Genomic DNA, 21185 nt, shown 5'->3' with positions numbered 1-21185 from the left:
AAACCTAACTGAGGCTTGGAGGAGGGTCATAGGGGGAGGAGCCAGTGCACACCACCTGATCCTAAAGCTTTTACTTTTGTGCCCTGTCTCCTGCGGAGCCGCTATTCCCCATGGTCCTGACGGAGTCCCCAGCATCCACTTAGGACGTCAGAGAAATAAGATTTACTCACTGGTAAATCTATTTCTCGTAGTCCGTAGTGGATGCTGGGCGCCCGTCCTAAGTGCGGACTTCTTCTGCAATACTTGTATATAGTTATTGCTTAAATAAGGGTTATGTTATGTTGGCATCCATTGTTTGATGCTCTGTTGTTATTCATACTGTTGACTGGGTAAGTTTATCACAAGATATACGGTGTGATTGGTGTGGCTGGTATGAGTCTTACCCTGGATTCCATAATCCTTTCCTTGTAATGTCAGCTCTTCCGGGCACAGTTTCCTTAACTGAGGTCTGGAGGAGGGGAATAGAGGGAGGAGCCAGTGCACACCAGTAGTACTAAATCTTTCTTAGAGTGCCCAGTCTCCTGCGGAGCCCGTCTATTCCCCATGGTCCTTACGGAGTCCCCAGCATCCACTACGGACTACGAGAAATAGATTTACCGGTGAGTAAAATCTTATTTTTTCTCTTGTGTAGTAAACTGTTTAGTTACGATAGCTTGTCTTTTGTTAATGTCAAGTTTTTTTGTTTTTCGTGGTTTTTTTTTTTTTGTGTGTGTGTTTTTTACGGTGTTTGTCCCTAATTGTTAAGTGCTGGGGTTGGGAATGAAATGTATTGTTCCATGATTTCTAAACCATTGCTTCCATAACTAGTCTGTCTTTCTATCTAGATGAGGTGGAAGCTCTTGCCAGCATGATAGAGAAACAGGCACAAATTGTGGTAAGGCCCAAAGAGGTATCTGGAGAAGAGCAGAAGAGAAAAGCTGCTCTGCTGGCGCAGTATGCTAATGTCACAGATGATGAAGAATATCCTTTTAACATTCATCTATGCGTCTGCATGACTACAAATATTTTAATGGATCTTATATACCAGGTAATCTGTGGCTGTCCAGCTGTCATTAACAAGTCTCTGCATTTTCTGCCAACAAGAGGAGCTTGCATTAAAACTTTATTAATAAGTCCTGATGGCAAGACAGCTAGTGTTCCTAGTCACCTTACCTTTACTTATTATAGGCATCTATGAAATGCACAGTTCAGATGATCCAGGAAAGTTACTTAGGCCGGTATTCAATTAGCTGCAGTAAATTGAAAATAAAGTCCCCGATAACTTGGGGATCAACGGGTACCGCGACCCTGTTAACACACGAATCCGGTAACTTTTAACAGGTCTTAACAAGGCTATCGGGTGAAATCGGGAGTCCAATTGTATAGGCCAGGGCTTTAATGTCAACAGCTACGTCCCATTTTCATCTGTGGTAGTTATTCAGGGGTAATTGAACTCCAGCCTCAAGGTGCATACACACTGGGCGTTTTTGCCCAGCGTGCATGCACAGCGATGATCGCTGACATCGCTGGGCTGAAAATCGCTCAGTGCATACACAGCGATGATCGCTGACATCGCTGGGCTGAAAATCGCTCAGTGCATACACACGGAGTTATTCCCCCCCTCCCGCCCAGCAATGTCAGCGGGGATGAACGGCTATTCATAGCAGGATGCTATGGAAAGCCGTCCACCCAGTCGTTCATCTGCTGGTGATACCAGCAGATAAACGGCGGCTGCCGGTGATGAAGCGGGGCATACACACTGGGCGGTTTTGACCTGAAAGCAGCTCAAAATACCAAAAGTGAGCTGATTTTGAGCTACCAAAAGTGAGCTGCTTTCAGCTCAAAATCACCCAGTGTGTATGGGCCTTTAGTCTCACCACTAGATTTAAGTTGTTCTGGAAGTTGTGTGGATAACTTTACATGCAATAGTAATGGCAATACCTAGAAAAGTGTTAGGAGTAAAACCAATTAGAAGGTGCAGTTTTACACTTCTGCAAAACTATTATGTTTCAAGTGGGAAGTAAATGTAAAATTTACACTACTGGTCAAGTTTTGGAACACTCCGATTTTCCGTTTTATTTTTTTATATTTAAGAACAATTTAAGTCCAGTAAATAACTTGACATGGGCCCTCATTCCGAGTTGTTCGCTCGGTATTTTTCATCGCATCGCAGTGAAAATCCGCCTAGTACGCATGCGCAATGTTCGCACTGCGACTGCGCCAAGTAACTTTACTATGAAGAAAGTATTTTTACTCACGGCTTTTTCTTCGCTCCGGCGATCGTAATGTGATTGACAGGAAATGGGTGTTACTGGGCGGAAACACGGCGTTTCAGGGGCGTGTGGCTGAAAACGCTACCGTTTCCGGGAAAAACGCAGGAGTGGCCGGAGAAACGGTGGGAGTGCCTGGGCGAACGCTGGGTGTGTTTGTGACGTCAACCAGGAACGACAAGCACTGAAATGATCGCACAGGCAGAGTAAGTCTGGAGCTACTCTGAAACTGCTAAGTAGTTAGTAATCGCATTATTGCGAATACATCGGTCGCAATTTTAAGAAGCTAAGATTCACTCCCAGTAGGCGGCGGCTTAGCGTGTGTAACTCTGCTAAATTCGCCTTGCGACCGATCAACTCGGAATGAGGGCCATGGTACAAAAGTAAAGCAGTAAACTGCTAGAGGCTGAAAAATTGTTTGTTTTTCAGTTTTTTGCTAATCAAATGTAAATGTCACAGTTCTAAGACTTGAAAGTTGAAGCAAAACAGTATCTACAGACATCCTTAGTTCTGTTGATTACAAACCCATCTGTATAAAAGCAGTGTTTGAAAAGACACTTATTCCATACTGTGAAGCAATATTACTCTGCAGGAAATGGTATATTCCTATCCTATTGGCACGATAAAGCAATTAAAGGAAGACAGACCATTCTAATCCTGAAAAGTGTAGGTCTTTCAGAGAAATTGCAAAGGAAGTCAAGGTTCCACTGAGTTCAGTATCTTACACCATCTAAAAAGACTTTTAGAAACTTGACAGGCAGACCCAAAACCACAACAGAATCAGAAGAATTTTGAAGGGGGAGATTCATGAAAGCTTGCAGAGCGATAAAGGCCCAAATGTGTTAAGCGTCAAAATTGTGTATTCGTACCCGATATCGACTTAGTGTATGGCCAGCTTAAGAGTCAACAGCTTAACACTTTTCAAAGTAACAAAGTCTCACTTTCAACTGTGCAGAGAAGAGTTTGAGCTGCTGGTTTGACAGGTCGAGTGGCAGTAGGAAAGCTATATAAAACAGGCTTGCGTGGACCATGATGCACCGCCACTGGACTACTGAAGACTGAAAGACTATGGGCCTAATTCAGATCTGATCGTAGCAGCAAATTTGTTAGCTAATAGGCAAAACCATGTAGCACTGTGTGGCAGATATAACATGTGCAGAGAGAGTTAGATTTGGGTGGGTTATTTTGTTTCTTTTTCATTCACTAGGGGTCACTGGAGTACTCTTGGGATATGGACCGGGCGTAGCCGGAAATGGCACATATTTAAATATTTAAATTAGTAACTGGCCATGCCCTCCATATTCCCATAGAGCCTTCAGTATTTTTCTGTGCCTCTAGTCGGTAGGTACTGTGGACTGAATGTCCTGCGATTCTTCAAGCAAGATTATATATCTTTTGTTTTTTTTTACCTGGTCCCTTCCCAACTTATCAGAGAAGTTCGGGTTAAGGATCATTGGTGCTGCATTAGTCAGCAGATGGTCTGCCGGTGCTCATACAAAGGGCCCCGCCATTGACCAAAATCAGCGCAGGTACTGAGCGGTAGGCAGCTCTCACTGCCGCCGCTCACTTACTTACTTTTTCTGTCTATTGCGGGCGGTCAGCTCACGCTGCCGCCCATTATGGGAGGACTGTATGTGTTTATATACTTTAATGGCGTTCCCCTGCTGCCTGCCACTAGTAAAACTTGCTAATTCTCCACTTGCACAGGGAGCCAGCGAGCGAACCCCGGCACTGCGCAGGCCGCTCGACGCTTCCTGGGTCACCCGGCGCCGCTGGCCGCTTGCAGGGGTAGCTAGCGAGCAGCTCCCGCCACTACCGCCGGAACGCTCGCCGCTCCCCGTCTCTCCGGCGTCCGTGCAATCCGTCCTCCTCCCTACCCCGGTACGGCTCTGGAGGTGGGCTGAGTGACCGACCTGACCGCGGACAGCTGCTGCCGCGGCCCGCTCTGGCAGCCGCTCACCAATCTCCGATGTACAGTCCTTCACACGGCCGCGGTAAGACTTGCACTCCCCGTCTGCTGAACAACGGGGGGGGGGGGGGGGAGCAGTGTGGGGGAAGTCGGCAGCCAGAATAAAGGCTGCACTTGCAAATAATACTCTTCTGCAGGAGAGAGAGGGGGGGAGGAAGCCCGCAGGGAGGCCCCAATAACTAAGCGGCGTTTAGGCAGCAAAATCATCAAGATTTTAAGCCTGCGGCCAATATCAGAGTCTCTGTTACATATACAATATAACTGTTGTATGTATGTATGTATGTATATATATATATATATATATATATATATATATATATATATATATATGTATGTGTGTGTATATATGCGTTTGTGTGTTTACACACTGATGGTATACAGATAGGTGGGTCTGAGATATATATATATATATATATATATATATATATATATATATATATATATATATATATATATATATATATATTATATATAATTTGGTGTATCAGCAATCCTGCAATATGCAAGCACATGGCCGGACACCATTTTAACATTACTTCCTGCTTCTTCCCAGGAAGTTGCTGCCCTACAACACTCGGCCTCTAGAGGAGCCGGGGTGTTGTTAGGAATTTTATTTTCTTGGTTTTGTACAGCACAAGATGAACACGTGTGCTGTAATGTAGATTTATACACACTTTATTTACGTGGTACTAAGTCACGGTACTGGTCTATCCTTCTGTCCGTGTACATAAGGAGTAAGTCTAAGACATAGCAGCTTCGCTGCAAAGTCCGTCGGACAAATAAGACTGCACATACGCACTATTGCCGTTCCTCGTTGGGGGAGGCTGGCGTATATACTGACAGGGGACAATTGTTATTATTGTTTTATAATTTGACAGTTTCAGGGATACCCGTCGCAGTGTGCCCTACAGTATACAGCAGTAGGGGTGTTGTTTAACCTGGTTTGGGCCGGGTTTTGGCTTAACAGGGCAGTGGTTGCATGGCAATACAGTTCCCTTACGCTTCTCGCTGATCACACTTGTGAATCTGCTCAATATCTAGGTACAGTTTCTGTGGACGTCAGCCAGTTTAGTTCTCACTTTTCAGCTTCACTAGTGCGGCACGACGTGCTTTTTCGCTACGTGCTTAACAGGACGGTGTCCGTTTCTAAACGAGAATAGAAACATTACCTTACGCTGGCTACAGGTTTCGTTCTGTCTTGGACAAATTCCTGAATAAATACACTCAGGATATAGTCTTTACATCTCGGTCCTTTCGGGCCCGTGCTACAAAAACAGCCACAGACGGGTCAGGTGGTAGTGAACGTGGGTTTCGATAACCTCTAATTGTCTGATTGTCGTCAATATACGGTTAAAGTGCTGCCACCTACTTCCAGCCATCTTTAACCAGGGTTTCAGTGGCGTTTACAGCTAAGCCACTGAAAAGCCAGGGCTAGAATGAGTTTCCAGCCCATCGCCGATCGTCAGTTGTGGGCATCCACAGTTGGGGGATCCGCAATTTTGGGTTCGCAGTTTACCAGATAAAGGTTGATTGTTTTTCACCATTGCAATTTGCAAGACGTGTCTGCCTGGGTCAGAAGATAAAATCGCGGTTCTGCACACCGCCATACAAGCTCTAGTAGATTGAGCAGTTTGACTGCGGTCAACGACAGAGTCACGGTCATTATTCCAGTTTGGGATAGTTCCAAAGCTGGCTGAATCTGTCAGTCCGATACTGACCCTTCAGGTCAATCAGTGCGTCGCTTACTACACATTCAACAGAGGAATACCTGCAGTTGGTCACTACAGGTTGAAATCCACAGTGATTCTGGATTTCAACAAGAATAAGTACTTGGACGCATCAGGCCTACTTAAGTTTGCAGTAAAAACCATTCTCGCTTTCAATCGCTACCGTTTTGCCTTCGTATGGCGCCTAGGGTTGTCACAAGTAATGGCTATCGTGATAGCTCATCCCTGGAAGTGATAACAGTTCAGTGTTTTGAAGATCTGCTCATTAAAGCTCCGTCTCAAAACTTCGTCATGCAACGGCCCTTACTAACGTACAATGGCGTCGTTCAGCACGGTTAGATTGTTAACCTCGAGATATCAAGCCTCATTCCGTAACAACGGACTCATGCAAAGGGATAATTCCATGATTACACGGATTTACCTGCCTGAACACACCACACAAACTGTTCGTCATCACGTACAGTTCGTCCGCAAGCCACGGACAGTCTTAATCCGTTTGGCCTTTCGTCTGTTGGAAAGGAGAGTTACGTCTTTCGACGCACTCCAGTTCGCAAGGAATCACTCAGGTCATTTTCACCTGGAAGTTCTTGCACGCTCCTACAAGTTCATCAAATAGTACGGTTGTCTCTAAGGGCCAGAGTTTCACTACTCTAGTGGCTCCAAGTACATAATTTTACCGCAGGGACAATGTTCGGCGTCTGGAATTGGATAATTCTAAAAATGGACGTGAGTCTCAGAGGTTGGGGACCTGGGGTCCCAAATGATCAACTTCACATATCACGGAAGATTTCGGTCAAACGTGCTGCGGCAGGCGGGCCACATGCTCCGTTCTCAGACTGTCCAAGTGCGGTCAGACAACACAACGGCGATCGCATACATCACCGATCAAGGACGGATTCGAAGTCGCATGACCATGCGGCAAGTTGCTCGATGTTCATTCTGGGAGTGAACAGCTGGAAGGCAGCTTATTCCAGGACACTGAGCATTGAATTCTTAAGTGTTCCAGATGTTGGTCCAGCGGTGGAGTTACCCACAGGGGTATCTATTAGCATCTCGAAAAAAAATAAAAATAAGAATTTACTTACCGATAATTCTATTTCTCGTAGTCCGTAGTGGATGCTGGGGACTCCGTCAGGACCATGGGGAATAGCGGCTCCGCAGGAGACAGGGCACAAAAGTAAAAGCTTTAGGATCAGGTGGTGTGCACTGGCTCCTCCCCCTATGACCCTCCTCCAAGCCTCAGTTAGGATACTGTGCCCGGACGAGCGTACACAATAAGGAAGGATTTTGAATCCCGGGTAAGACTCATACCAGCCACACCAATCACACTGTACAACCTGTGATCTGAACCCAGTTAACAGCATGATAACAGCGGAGCATCTGAAAAGATGGCTCACAACAATAATAACCCGATTTTTGTAACAATAACTATGTACAAGTATTGCAGACAATCCGCACTTGGGATGGGCGCCCAGCATCCACTACGGACTACGAGAAATAGAATTATCGGTAAGTAAATTCTTATTTTCTCTGACGTCCTAAGTGGATGCTGGGGACTCCGTCAGGTCCATGGGGATTATACCAAAGCTCCCAAACGGGCGGGAGAGTGCGGATGACTCTGCAGCACCGAATGAGAGAACTCCAGGTCCTCCTCAGCCAGGGTGTGCCCCTGACCAAGTAGCAGCTCGGCAAAGTTGTAAAGCCGAGACCCCTCGGGCAGCCGCCCAAGATGAGCCCACCTTCCTTGTGGAATGGGCATTTACATATTTTGGCTGTGGCAGGCCTGCCACAGAATGTGCAAGCTGAATTGTACTACACATCCAACTAGCAATCGTCTGCTTAGAAGCAAGAGCACCCAGTTTGTTGGGTGCATACAGGATAACAGCAAGTCAGTTTTCCTGACTCCAGCCGTCCTGGAAACTATATTTTCAGGGCCCTGACAACATCTAGCAACTTGGAGTCCTCCAAGTCCCTAGTAGCCGCAGGTACCAGAATAAGCTGGTTCGGGTGAAACACTGACACCACCTTAGGGAGAAACTGGGGATAAGTCCGCAGCTCTGCCCTGTCCGAATGGACAATCGGATATGGGCTTTTTTGAGACAAACGCCGCCAATTCTGACACTCGCCTGGCCGAGGCCAGGGCCAACAGCATGGTCACTTTCCCTGTGAGATATTTCAAATCCACAGATTTGAGCGGTTTAAACCAATGTGATTTTAGGAATCCCAGAACTACATTGAGATCCCACAGTGCCACTGGAGGCACAAAAGGGGGTTGTATATGCAGTACTCCCTTGACAAACTTCTGGACTTCAGGAACTGAAGCCAATTCTTTCTGGAAGAAAATCGACAGGGCCGAAATTTGAACCTTAATGGACCCCAATTTGAGGCCCATAGACACTCCTGTTTGCAGGAAATGCAGGAAACGACCGAGTTGAAATTTTTTCATGGGGCCTTCCTGGCCTCACACCACGCAACATATTTTCGCCACATGTGGTGATAATGTTGTGCGGTCACCTCCTTCCTGGCTTTGACCAGGGTAGGAATGACCTCTTCCGGAATGCCTTTTTCCCTTAGGATCCGGCGTTCAACCGCCATGCCGTCAAACGCAGCCGCGGTAAGTCTTGGAACAGACATGGTACTTGCTGAAGCAAGTCCCTTCTTAGCGGCAGAGGCCATGAGTCCTCTGTGAGCATCTCTTGAAGTTCCGGGTACCAAGTCCTTCTTGGCCAATCCGGAGCCACGAGTATAGTTCTTACTCCTCTACGTCTTATAATTCTCAATACCTTGGGTATGAGAAGCAGAGGAGGGAAGACATACACCGACTGGTACACCCACGGTGTTACCAGAACGTCCACAGCTATTGCCTGAGGGTCTTTTGACCTGGCGCAATACTTGTCCAGTTTTTTGTTCAGGCGGGACGCCATCATGTCCACCTTTGGTCTTTTCCAACGGTTCACAATCATGTGGAAGACTTCCCGATGAAGTCCCCACTCTCCCGGGTGGAGGTTGTGCCTGCTGAGGAAGTCTGCTTCCCAGTTGTCCACTCCCGGAATGAACACTGCTGACAGTGCTATCACATGATTTTCCGCCCAGCGAAAAATCCTTGCAGTTTCTGCCATTGCCCTCCTGCTTCTTGTGCCGCCCTGTCTGTTTACGTGGGCGACTGCCGTGATGTTGTCCCACTGGATCAATACCGGCTGACCTTGAAGCAGAGGTCTTGCTAAGCTTAGAGCATTGTAAATTGCCCTTAGCTCCAGTATATTTATGTGGAGAAAAATCTCCAGACTTGATCACACTCCCTGAAAATTTTTTCCCTGTGTGACTGCTCCCCAGCCTCTCAGGCTGGCCTCCGTGGTCACCAGCATCCAATCCTGAATGCCGAATCTGCGGCCCTCTAGAAGATGAGCACTCTGTAACCACCACAGGAGAGACACCCTTGTCCTTGGAGATAGGGTTATCCGCTGATGCATCTGAAAATGCGATCCGGACCATTTGTCCAGCAGATCCCACTGAAAAGTTCTTGCGTGGAATCTGCCGAATGGAATGGAATCGCTTCGTAATAAGCCACCATTTTTCCCAGGACTCTTGTGCAATGATGCACTGACACTTTTCCTGGTTTTAGGAGGTTCCTGACTAGCTCGGATAACTCCCTGGCTTTCTCCTCCGGGAGAAACACCTTTTTCTGGACTGTGTCCAGAACCATCCCTAGGAACAGCAGACGTGTCGTCGGAAACGGCTGCGATTTTGGATATTTAGAATCCACCCGTGCTGTCGTAGAACTACTTGAGATAGTGCTACTCCGACTTCCAACTGTTCTCTGGACCTTGCCCTTATCAGGAGATCGTCCAAGTAAGGGATAATTAAGACGCCTTTTCTTTGAAGAAGAATCATCATTTCGGCCATTACTTTGGTAAAGACCCGGGGTGCCGTGGACAATCCAAACGGCAGCGTCTGAAACTGATAGTGACAGTTCCGTACCACGAACCTGAGGTACCCTTGGTGAGAAGAGCAATTTGGGACATGGAGGTAAGCATCCTTGATGTCCAGGGACACCATATAGTCCCCTTCTTCCTGGTTCGCTATCACTGCTCTGAGTGACTCCATCTTGATTTGAACCTTTGTATGTAAGTGTTCAAAGATTTCCCATTTAGAATAGGTCTCACCGAGCCGTCTGGCTTCAGTACCACAATATAGTGTGGAATAATACCCCTTTCCTTGTTGTAGGAGGGGTACTTTGATTATCACCTGCTGGGAATACAGCTTGTGAATTGTTTCCAATACTGCCTCCCTGTCGGAGGAAGACGTTGGTAAAGCAGACATCAGGAGCCTGCGAGGGGGAGACGTCTCGAATCTCCAGTCTGTACCCCTGGGATACTACTTGTAGGATCCAGGGGTCCACTTGCGAGTGAGCCCACTACGCGCTGAAACTCTTGAGACGACCCCCCACCGCACTTGAGTCCGCTTGTACGGCCCCAGCGTCATGCTGAGGACTTGGCAGAAGCTGTGGAGGGCTTCTGTTCCTGGGAATGGGCTGCCTGCTGCAGTCTTCTTCCCTTTTCTCTATCCCTGGGCAGATATGACTGGCCTTTTGCCCGCTTGCCCTTATGGGGACGAAAGGACTGAGGCTGAAAAGACGGTGTCTTTTTCTGCTGAGATGTGATTTGGGGTAAAAAAGGTGGATTTTCCAGCTGTTGCCGAGGCCACCAGGTCCGATGGACCGACCCCAAATAACTCCTCCCCTTTATACGGCAATACTTCCATGTGCCGTTTGGAATCTGCATCACCTGACCACTGTCGTGTCCATAAACATCTTCTGGCAGATATGGACATCGCACTTACTCTTGATGCCAGAGTGCAAATATCCCTCTGTGCATCTCGCATATATAGAAATGCATCCTTTAAATGCTCTATAGTCAATAAAATACTGTCCCTGTCAAGGGCATCAATATTTTCAGTCAGGGAATCCGACCAAGCCACCCCAGCGCTGCACATCCAGGCTGAGGCGATCGCTGGTCGCAGTATAACACCAGTATGTGTGTATATACCTTTTTTAGGATATTTTCCAGCCTCTCAGCTGGCTCCTTGAGGGCGGCCCTATCTGGAGACTGTACCGCCACTTGTTTTGATAAGCGTGTGAGCGCCTTATCCACCCTAAAGGGTGTTTCCCAACGCGCCCTAACTTCTGGCGGGAAAGGGTATACCGCCAATAATTTTCTATCGGGGAAACCCACGCATCATCACACACTTCATTTAATTTATCTGATTCAGGAAAAACTACAGGTAGTTTTTTCACACCCCACATAATACCCTTCTTGTGGTACTTGTAGTATCAGAAATATGTAACACCTCCTTCATTGCCCTTAACATGTAACGTGTGGCCCTAAAGGAAAATACGTTTGTTTCTTCACCGTCGACACTGGAGTCAGTGTCCGTGTCTGTGTCGACCGACTGAGGTAAATGAGCGTTTTACAGCCCCTGACGGTGTTTGAGACGCCTGGAAAGGTACTAATTTGTTTGCCGGCCGTCTCATGTCGTCAACCGACCTTGCAGTGTGTTGACATTATCACGTAATTCCTTAAATAAGCCATCCATTCCGGTGTCGACTCCCTAGAGAGTGACATCACCATTTCAGGCAATTGCTCCGCCTCCTCACCAACATCGTCCTCATACATGTCGACACACACGTACCGACACACACACACTCAGGGAATGCTCTGATAGAGGACAGGACCCCACTAGCGCTTTGGGGAGACAGAGGGAGAGTTTGCCAGCACACACCAAAAACGCTATAATTATACAGGGACAACCTTTATATAAGTGTTTTTCCCTTATAGCATTTTAATATATATATACATATCGCCATATAAGTGCCCCCCCTCTCTGTTTTAACCCTGTTTCTGTAGTGCAGTGCAGGGGAGAGCCTGGGAGCCTTCCCACCAGCATTTCTGTGAGGGAAAATGGCGCTGTGTGCTGAGGAGAATAGGCCCCGCCCCCTTTTCGGCGGGCTTCTTCTCCCGTTTTTCTGAGACCTGGCAGGGGTTAAATACATCCATATAGCCCCCAGGGGCTATATGTGATGTATTTTTAGCCAGAATAAGGTACTATCATTGCTGCCCAGGGCGCCCCCCCCCCAGCGCCCTGCACCCTCAGTGACCGCTGCTATGAAGTGTGCTGACAACAATGGCGCACAGCTGCAGTGCTGTGCGCTACCTTATGAAGACTGAAGAGTCTTCTGCCGCCGTTTCTGGACCTTCACTTTTCGGCATCTGCAAGGGGGGTCGGCGGCGCGGCTCCGGGACGAACCCCAGGGTGAGACCTGTGTTCCGACTCCCTCTGGAGCTAATGGTGTCCAGTAGCCTAAGAAGCCAATCCATCCTGCACGCAGGTGAGTTCACTTCTCTCCCCTAAGTCCCTCGTAGCAGTGAGCCTGTTGCCAGCAGGACTCACTGAAAATAAAAAACCTAACAAACTTTTACTCTAAGCAGCTCTTTAGGAGAGCCACCTAGATTGCACCCTTCTCGGCCGGGCACAAAAATCTAACTGAGGCTTGGAGGAGGGTCATAGGGGGAGGAGCCAGTGCACACCACATGATCCTAAAGCTTTTACTTTTGTGCCCTGTCTCCTGCGGAGCCGCTATTCCCCATGGTCCTGACGGAGTCCCCAGCATCCACTTAGGACGTCAGAGAAAAAAAATTCAAACATCCCAGTATGTGTACATCCCAGTATGTGTCCAGTACAAGAGCTCCGAAGGCCGCAGCTGTGGATGCTCTCACGATCGCGTGGCTGTACAGCGTTGTGAATCTGTTACAACGTTTACGCTGCTTCCTCGGGTACTAAAATTGATCATACAAGAATCCATGACAGTCATACTAGTGGCGCCACATTGGCCTCGGAAGGCATGGTTCTTGGATCTCCGCGAAATACTCGCAGCCGATCTTTCACCGCTCTCGCCACGTCCGGGCCTGTTCCACCAGGGTCCGTTCTTTTACACCAATTTAGCACGGCAGCGTTTGATGGGGTGGCTGTTCAAAGCGCTCTTTTAAGAACGGATGGCATTCCAGAATCTGGTATACAAACCATGTTAGGGGCTGGGAAGCCAGTACGGCAGCTCATTATCACAAGATTTAGCGTGCCTCTATAGGTTGGTGTGACGCACAGAAGTTTCCAACATCATTTTCAGGTTGTCCCGTCTCTTCATATTTTACAGACTGGGTTTGGTGAAGGACTATATTCTGCACTCAAGGTGCAGGTCTCTGCCATGTCAATTTACCTGCAAAGGTGTTTGGCTCCGTTGCCGATTGTACACACTTTCCTGCAAGGTCTCCTCAGATGACCTCCATTTATACCACCTACAACGCCATGGGACTTGATCTGGTGTTAGGTTTTTTGTTTACAGTCTTCATTTGTTGAATTCTTACAACAGGTGGATGTTAAGTTTCTCAATTGGTAAACGCTTTTCTCTTAGCCTCTCAGCAAGGCGTGTTTTAACATTGGGCGCCTTGTCATGCAAGCCACCCTATCTGGTGTTTTATGATCATAGGGCGGAACTTTGCACAAATTCCGTTTTCCTGTCAAAGACAGTATAATGTCACGCATCAATTAATTAATGTAGTTCCTGGGTATCAATATGTTCGGGAACTTAAGTTACTTTGAATGTGGTACACGCACTACGCGTTTATGTAACCCAAACATCAGTTGCACGTAGAACAGACACATTGTTCTCTATAATGTAGTGAAGATGGCTTTACCAGCTTCCAAGCAAACAGACATTCCACACGTTCTAGGGAACGTCATAAGCGTGCTTCAGCCGCCTACATCAGGGTCAGACCATTCCATACGTTCTTTGGGAACGTCAGGAGCAGCAGGTCGTGGAGTTTCTACGAAACTGCTTAGACGAGCTGCTACATGGTCATCAGTGCATGACCATCAGTACGCACGTTTGTGCGCTTTTACAAGTTGGCTACGTTTACGGCATCAGCATTTAGCTTTGGCCGTGTAGTGTTACAGGTGCCAAACAGCTCTCCCACCCAACAGGAAACTTTGGTACGTCCCAAGAGTACTCCAGTGACCCCTAGTGGATGAAAAAGAAAATAGGATTTTGGTACTTACCAGGTAAATCCTTTTCTTTGAATCCATAGGGGGCACTGGACGCCCACCCAGAGCAGTTTACCTGTCTTGTGGTAAGTTCTGTGGATCTTATGGTAACACTTTATCACCAATGCATTCGATGTTATGGTATCAACTGATTGTTATCAGTTACGTTATGTGTCAACTTTAGGGTTGACCATTATATTATAATGTTATAGGTTCATATAATGTTATATGTAATTCTCTATGGTTCATCCTCTCTATCACTCCTGTTCGGCCCAGTAAAAATACTGAAGGCTCTATGGGAATATGGAGGGGATGGCCAGTTACTAATTTAAATATTTAAATATGTGCCATTTCCGGCTACGCCCGGTCCATATCCCAAGAGTACTCCAGTGCCCCCTATGGATTCAAAGAAAAGGATTTACCTGGTAAGTACCAAAATCCTATTTTCTGTGCAGGGTAAATACTGGCTGCTTTATTTTTACACTGCAATTTAGATTTCAGTTTGAACACACCCCTCCCAAATCTAACTCTCTCTGTACATGTTATAGCTGCCCCACCTGCAGTGCTCATGGTTTTGCCCATTAGCTAACAAATTTGATGCTGTGATCAAATCTGAATTAGGCGCTATGTTTTGGACCCATGAGACAAAATGTGTAATCTTTTCTTCATCAAACAGAGTTTTTGTACGCCTTTGGGTGGTCAAAAAGATGGTTCCTCTGTATATGACCCCAACTGTCAAACATGGAAGAGGAAGTGTGATGTTCTGGGGCTCTTTTGCTTATTCAGCTGGGCAGGTGACTGGCACCCTGAACCGAAAGTGCTACCATAGCTTTTTTTTAGCGTCACACTGAACCCCCTGGTCTATACCTAGTTGATCATCCTTTAGTAAGATAATGAATCAAACCACACTGTACCTCCAGGCTGTGTTAGAACTACCTTCGGAGATGGCATAGCCAGGACAGTCACCAGACTTAGCGGTCTATTTACTAAGCCTTGGCTGGAGAAAAAGTGCACAGAGATAAAGTGCCAGCCAATCAGCTCCTAACTGACATGTCACAGGCTGTGTTTGAAAAATGACAGTTAGGAGCTGGTTGGTTGGGACTTTCTCAGTGCACTTTATCTCCATCCAAGGCTTAGTAAATAGACACCTCAATCTACAGCCCGTTTGGAAAGAACTGGACATAAGGGTGAAGGCAAAGCAATCTACACGTGCACCATGTTTGTATGAACTTAAGTGTAGTGAAGAACTTCCCAAACAATATTTAATTTCCCATAGTAGAAAGAATTTTGTTTGGCAGTTATACCTGCAAAAAGTGGCAACTTTCATTACTCAAATTTAGATTACATTTTGTTAAAAACAAGACCTATAAACTGTGTAAATGTCAATAAAACTGAAAAAATAGTGCTTTGATACCATCGGCTAATAGTTTACAGACAGATTTGGAGTCATGCCTAATACCGCTTTCCCACCACAATTCTGGTTCCAAGCTTGGTTATACTCCTTTTCCACGACCACAATAACCTATTGCCAGGTCTAACCAGCTTGTGGCTTGGTGTAAAAGGGCCCTTGGAAAAATAGCTACCAGGGTAGGACCTGGGTTATACATAAAAGCTGCCGATTGGCTGTGTATGCAAAGGTCTTTGAGTGACATGCAAGGCAGACCCATATTTGATGTAAACTGTGCTGACCCCGGGAATAACCCAGATCCAAGGTGCAGTGAAAGTGGGGTCTGACCTGGGTTGGAACTGTGTCTGAAGAATTGGGACGGACCCGAGTTTTTGTCTAAAGGGGTATAAATGAACACTATTTCAACAAGTGTTACAGCTGCTCAAACTTCATTCACATCCCAGTCTCCTCCTTTCACTGGATTTGCTCCTCTTAATGAACTCTATAGTTTATTTTGTACAGAACTCTGTTCCGATGTTTCATTCACAAGTGCTCTTCAAGTCTTTATACTATTCTGGACATCTTGCTTTGATTGAGAGGTTTTTCAACCGTTAAATATGTTTCTTATGTCCTTCCATCTCTCTAACGGCTGCCACAGTCTGAGTTGTATATCAGTGGTAATTTGTCTTTCTCTTACATCCTAGAGGATGCTGGGGTCCACATTAGTACCATGGGGTATAGACGGGTCCACTAGGGCTGGCTCCTCCCACCAGACTCTGTTTAGAAAATGTGCCCGGAGGAGCCGGTCACAGCTAGGGGAGCTCTCCAGAGATTCCCTAGAAAAGTTTTATTTAGAGTTTATTATTTTACAGGGATGCTGCTGGCAACAGCCTCCCTGCTTCGTGGGACTAAGGGGGGGAAGTAGTGTCTGCCCTGCGGGGTCTGAGCCACTTACTCCGCTGATAGGACACTGAGCTCCTGAGGGGTCAGATCACTCCCTGCCGCAGGGGATCGCTCGCCCCAGCAGTATGCCGCCACCCCCTCACGGAGCTGAAGAATCGGTGGCGAGTGAGACACCGACCCCCCTGGCAAGCGGGGGGTCGGTGTGAAGATGGCGGCAGTAGGGTAGGAGCGCAGTATTAACTGCGCTCCGGGAGGCTCAGCGGTACATGGTGCGGCGCTGTGAAGGGCGCCCTGAGCCAGCGCTACACCCTACACTGGTCCCAAAGCCTGTCGGGGTCCTCGGATCTCAGCCAGCACTCAATCCTCAGGCCAGTATAATCAGTGTAAGAGCGGGAAGACAGCGCCGTTTTGGGAGCGGAGCTTCTCAGAGCGGACCCAACAGCGTTCAGCGCCATTTTCCTGCCTGCACAGTGCTGATCAGGAGAAACAGGTCCCTCCACAGCAACTCCAGCTATCTGTAAACTGTACCAGGGGGTTGTAGAAGGGGGGAGGCTGCAATACGACTGTGTATCCTATTAAGGTGCACAGTCAGCGTTGACAAGGGGTCTCCCTTTGGTTAGAAGCGCTGTGTGGGTTGGCTCCAATCTCTGTGTCTCTCTTGCCATTCTTGGGGGGGAAAGTCTGTCCCTCCCGTGTGTGTGTGTGGGGGGGGGGGGGGGGGGAGTGTTTGGTGGTCTCCTTTAGCTATGTCCAGGGACACTGTGTCATATGCTGCGGAGGATATGTCCTCCCAGGATGATCCCATTCCATGTAATTGGAATAGCCCTGGTTTAGCACAGATTCCAGTAAGGGAACCTGAGTGGTTTTCCTCTATCAAATCCTGGATTTCTCAGATTTCAGACAGGGTTGCAAGTAATGAATCTGCAACCCAGGTATTACAGAACAGATTCTGGTACCTCCGGACGCTCTGCTATACACCCCCACAAATGTGCGCTTGTTCATGTCATACAAGATGACACGGATACCGATTTTGACACCACAGACTGTAATGGGGATGTGTTGCGGGGGTCTGCCTCTCTTGCAGAGGGGGTGCAATTGATGATAGAGGCTATCAGGGATGTGTTGACTATTAATGTTACCACACCTGAGCAGGTTGAGGAGGCTTTTTTCACTGAAAATAAGAAAGCCTCGCTAACCTTCCCTGCGTCAAAGGAATTAAATGCTATATTTTGAGAAAGCATGGGAAAACCCTGCGAAAAAATTCCAGATCCCTAAAAGGGTCCAGGTGGTGGTCCCTTTCCCTGAGGAGGATAGAAAAAAAATGGGTAAACTCACCAATTGTTGACACATCTGTGTCCAGACTCTCAAAAAAGGTGGTTTTACCTGTTACGGGATCTACCGCCTTAAAGGAGCAGGCTGATCGTAAAATTGATAATACACTTAAATCAATGTACACCGCTTCGGGGGCCATGTTACATCCCACTATTGCTAGTGCATGGATTGCAAAAGCTATAGTAAAGTGGTCAGGCACCTTACTTGAGGATTTGGATACGATGGATAAGGGTGATGTTGAATTGTTTTTGCGTAACAGTCACGATTCAGCAGGTTTTATGGTAGAATCCATGAAAGACCTGGGTTCCATGGCTGCGGGAATCTCTTCCATGTCTGTCAGCTCGTCGGGGACTGTGGCTGCGTCAGTGGTCAGCCGACGCGGAATCCAGGAAAAGTGTGGAGTCCCTACCCTACACAGGTCAGGCTCTCTTTGGGGAAGCTTTGGATGCGTGGATATCCACGGCTACAGCGGGTAAGTCTACGTTTCTTCCCTCAGCTGCACCTGCTCCGAAGAAATCCTTCTCTTCATCGGCATCACAGTCCTTTCGGCCTAACAAGCTTAGAAAGGCAAAACCGTCCAATACCTTCTTTAGGGGAGGTCGAGTTAAATCCAAGAAACCTGCTGCTACAGGTTCCCAGGAAAAGCCTGTTTCGGGTACGCCAAAGTCCTCCGCATGACGGTGGACCGCACAGCCTGGAGGTGGTGCCAGTGGGAGCGAGACTCGGATAGTTCAGTCACGTCTGGGTATTGTCTGGCCTGGATCCCTGGGTGATAGATCTTGTGTCCCAGGGATACAGGCTGGAATTTCAGAATCTCCATCCTCACCGATTTTTCAAATCAGGTTTGTCAGTTCTACTGGCAGACAGAACTGTCCTACAAGAGGCTGTCCAGAAGTTGGTGGAGGCACAGGTCATTGTTCCAGTTCCTCCTCATTTGCAAACCACAGGTTACTATTCGAACCTTTTTGTGGTACCGAAACCGGATGGTTCGGTCAGGCCCATTCTGAACCTTAGATCACTGAACACCTTTCTAAAGGAGTTCAAGTTCAAAATGGAGTCTCTCCGGGCGGTGATATCAGGTTTGGAAGAGGGGGAATTCCTGGTATCCCTGGATCTCAAGGATGCGTACCTCCGCATTCCGATTTGGCTGCCGCATCAGGCTTATCTCCGTTTCACATTACTGGCCTCTCAACAGCACTGAGGGTGTTCACCAAGGTGATGGCAGAGATGATGATTCTCCTCCGCAAACGGGGTGAACATTCCATATCTGGACGATCTGCTGACAAAGGCATCATCCAAGGAGAAGCTGTTGCAGTCCATTGTTCTCACAACCCACCTACTCAAACTCCACGGTTGGATTCTGAACCTTCCAAAATCACATTTGGAACCAAACCAGAGGTTGTCTTTTCTGGGGATGATCCTTGACACAGAAGTGCAGAGGGTGTTTCTTCCGCAGGAAAAGGCATTGGTGATACAAACAATGGTCCGGGATGTCCTGAAGCCAGTCCGGTTGTCTGTTCATCAATGCATTCGCCTTTTGGGAAAGATGGTGGCCTCTTACGAAGCTCTCCAGTACGGGAGGTTCCATGCTTGGGCCTTTCAACTGGATCTGCTGGACAAGTGGTCAGGATCTCATCTCCGCATGCACCAGAGAATACATCTGTCGCCAAAGGCCAGGATTTCACTCCTCTGGTCGCTGTAATTGCCTCACCTGCTGTAGGGCCGCAGGTTTGGGATTCAGGACTGGGTCTTTCTAACTACAGATGCGAGCCTCCGGGGCTGGGGAGCAGTCACTCAAGGAGTAACCTTTCAAGGAAGGGGGTCAAGCTTGGAAGCGGCCTGCCCATCAACATCCTGGAACTAAGAGCCGTCTACAACTGTCTTCTTCAGGCGGCCCATCTTCTAAGAGATCGGGCCATTCAAGTACAGTCGGACAATGTAACAACGGTGGCTTACATAAACTGACAGGGCGGAACAAAGAGCAGAGCTGCAATGTCAGAGGTGACAATCATCCACTGGGCAGAAAGAGGCGCGTTGGCGCTCTCAGCAATCTTCATTCTGGGAGTGGACAACTGGGAAGCAGACTTCCTCCAGCAGACACGATCTCCATCCAGGAGAGTGGGGTCTACATCCAGAGGTGTTCAAGGAAATAACAGACCTTTGGGGGTTACCCCAAATAGATATCATGGCCTCTCGTCTCAACAAGAAGCTTCAACGCTTTTGTTCCAGGTCGAGGGACCCACAAGCAGTGGCAGTGGAAACCCTGGTGTCTCCGTGGGTGTTCCAGTCTGTGTACATGTTTCCACCACTTCCACTCATTCCAAGATCTAAAGCTTGTAAGGAGAACAAGAGTTCAAGCTATCCTCATTGCTCCAGACTGGCCAAGGCGGGCTTGGTACGCTGACCTTCTTAGTCTCTTGCAGGTAGAGCCAAGGCAGGAAGGGAGTTCTGCACATTCAACCTCCTTTTGTACCGCCTACAGCGCCTTGGGACCTTAACGTGGTGTTGCAGTTCCTCCAGTCGGACTGGTTCGAGCCTCTACAGGAGGGTGAGGTCAAATTTCTTACATGGAAGGTGGTCACGTTGTTGGCCTTAGCTTCTGCTAGACGTGGCTCAGAATTGGGGGGCTTTGTTCTGTAAAAGCCCTTACTTGATGATCCACGAAGATAGAGCTGAGCTCCGGACACGTCAGCAGTTTCTTCCAAAGGTTGTGTCGGCATTTCATATCAAACAACCTATTGTGGTGCCAGTGGCTACTGACTCCTCCATTTCGTCAAAGTCCTTGGATGTTGTGAGGATTTTGAAAATCTATGTGAAGTGGACTGCTCGTCACAGGAAATCGGACTCTTTATTTATCCTGTATGATCCCAAGAAAATTGGGTGTCCTGCTTCAAAGCAGACTATATCTCGCTGGATTAGGTTCACTATTCAGCATGCTTATTCTACGGCAGGATTACCGTGTCCAAAATCTGTTAAGGCCCACTCTACTCATAAGGGGGGGGGGGGGGGGGGGGGTCTTCCCGGGGTGTGTCTGCGTTATAACTTTGCCGAGCTGCAACTTGGTCTGGGTCGAACACGTTTGCTAAGTTCTACAAGTTCGATACTTTGGCCTCTGATGATATAAAGTTCGGTCAATCAGTTTTGCAGGAGACACTGCACTCTTCCTCCCGTTTTGGGAACTTTGGTACATCCCCATGGTACTAATGTGGACCCCAGCATCCTCTAGGACAGAGGTTCTCAAACTCTGTCCTCGGGAGCCCACACAGTGCATGTTTTGCAGGTAACCCAGCAGGTGCACAGGTGTATTAATTAACCACTGACACATTTTAAAAGGTCCACAGGTGGAGCTAATTATTTCACTTGCGATTCTGTGAGGAGACCTGCAAAACATGCACTGTGTGGGCCCCCGAGGACCGAGTTTGAGAACCTCTGCTCTAGGACGTAAAAGAGAAAATAGGATTTTGGTTACCTACGGTAAATCCTTTTCTCGTAGTCCATAGAGGATGCTGGGCGCCCGCCCAACA

General features: G+C 47.7%; 1 protein-coding gene across 1 annotated transcript in view; it reads left to right on the top strand.

Moving 5' to 3' along the window:
• The window catches only part of CCDC43 (coiled-coil domain containing 43), an 85588-nt gene that overhangs the window by 37389 nt on the left and 27014 nt on the right, over positions 1-21185 (top strand). Inside the window, exons 3-5 of the mRNA XM_063959974.1 lie at positions 825-960; positions 12167-12172; positions 17271-17317. Coding sequence (XP_063816044.1) covers positions 825-960; positions 12167-12172; positions 17271-17317 — 189 coding nt within the window. The remainder of the gene's footprint in view (positions 1-824; positions 961-12166; positions 12173-17270; positions 17318-21185) is intronic.

The sequence above is a fragment of the Pseudophryne corroboree genome, chromosome 3, assembly GCF_028390025.1.
Source record: "Pseudophryne corroboree isolate aPseCor3 chromosome 3, aPseCor3.hap2, whole genome shotgun sequence".
Taxonomy (NCBI): Eukaryota; Metazoa; Chordata; class Amphibia; order Anura; family Myobatrachidae; genus Pseudophryne; species Pseudophryne corroboree.
This window is presented reverse-complemented; position numbering and strand designations above follow the sequence as displayed.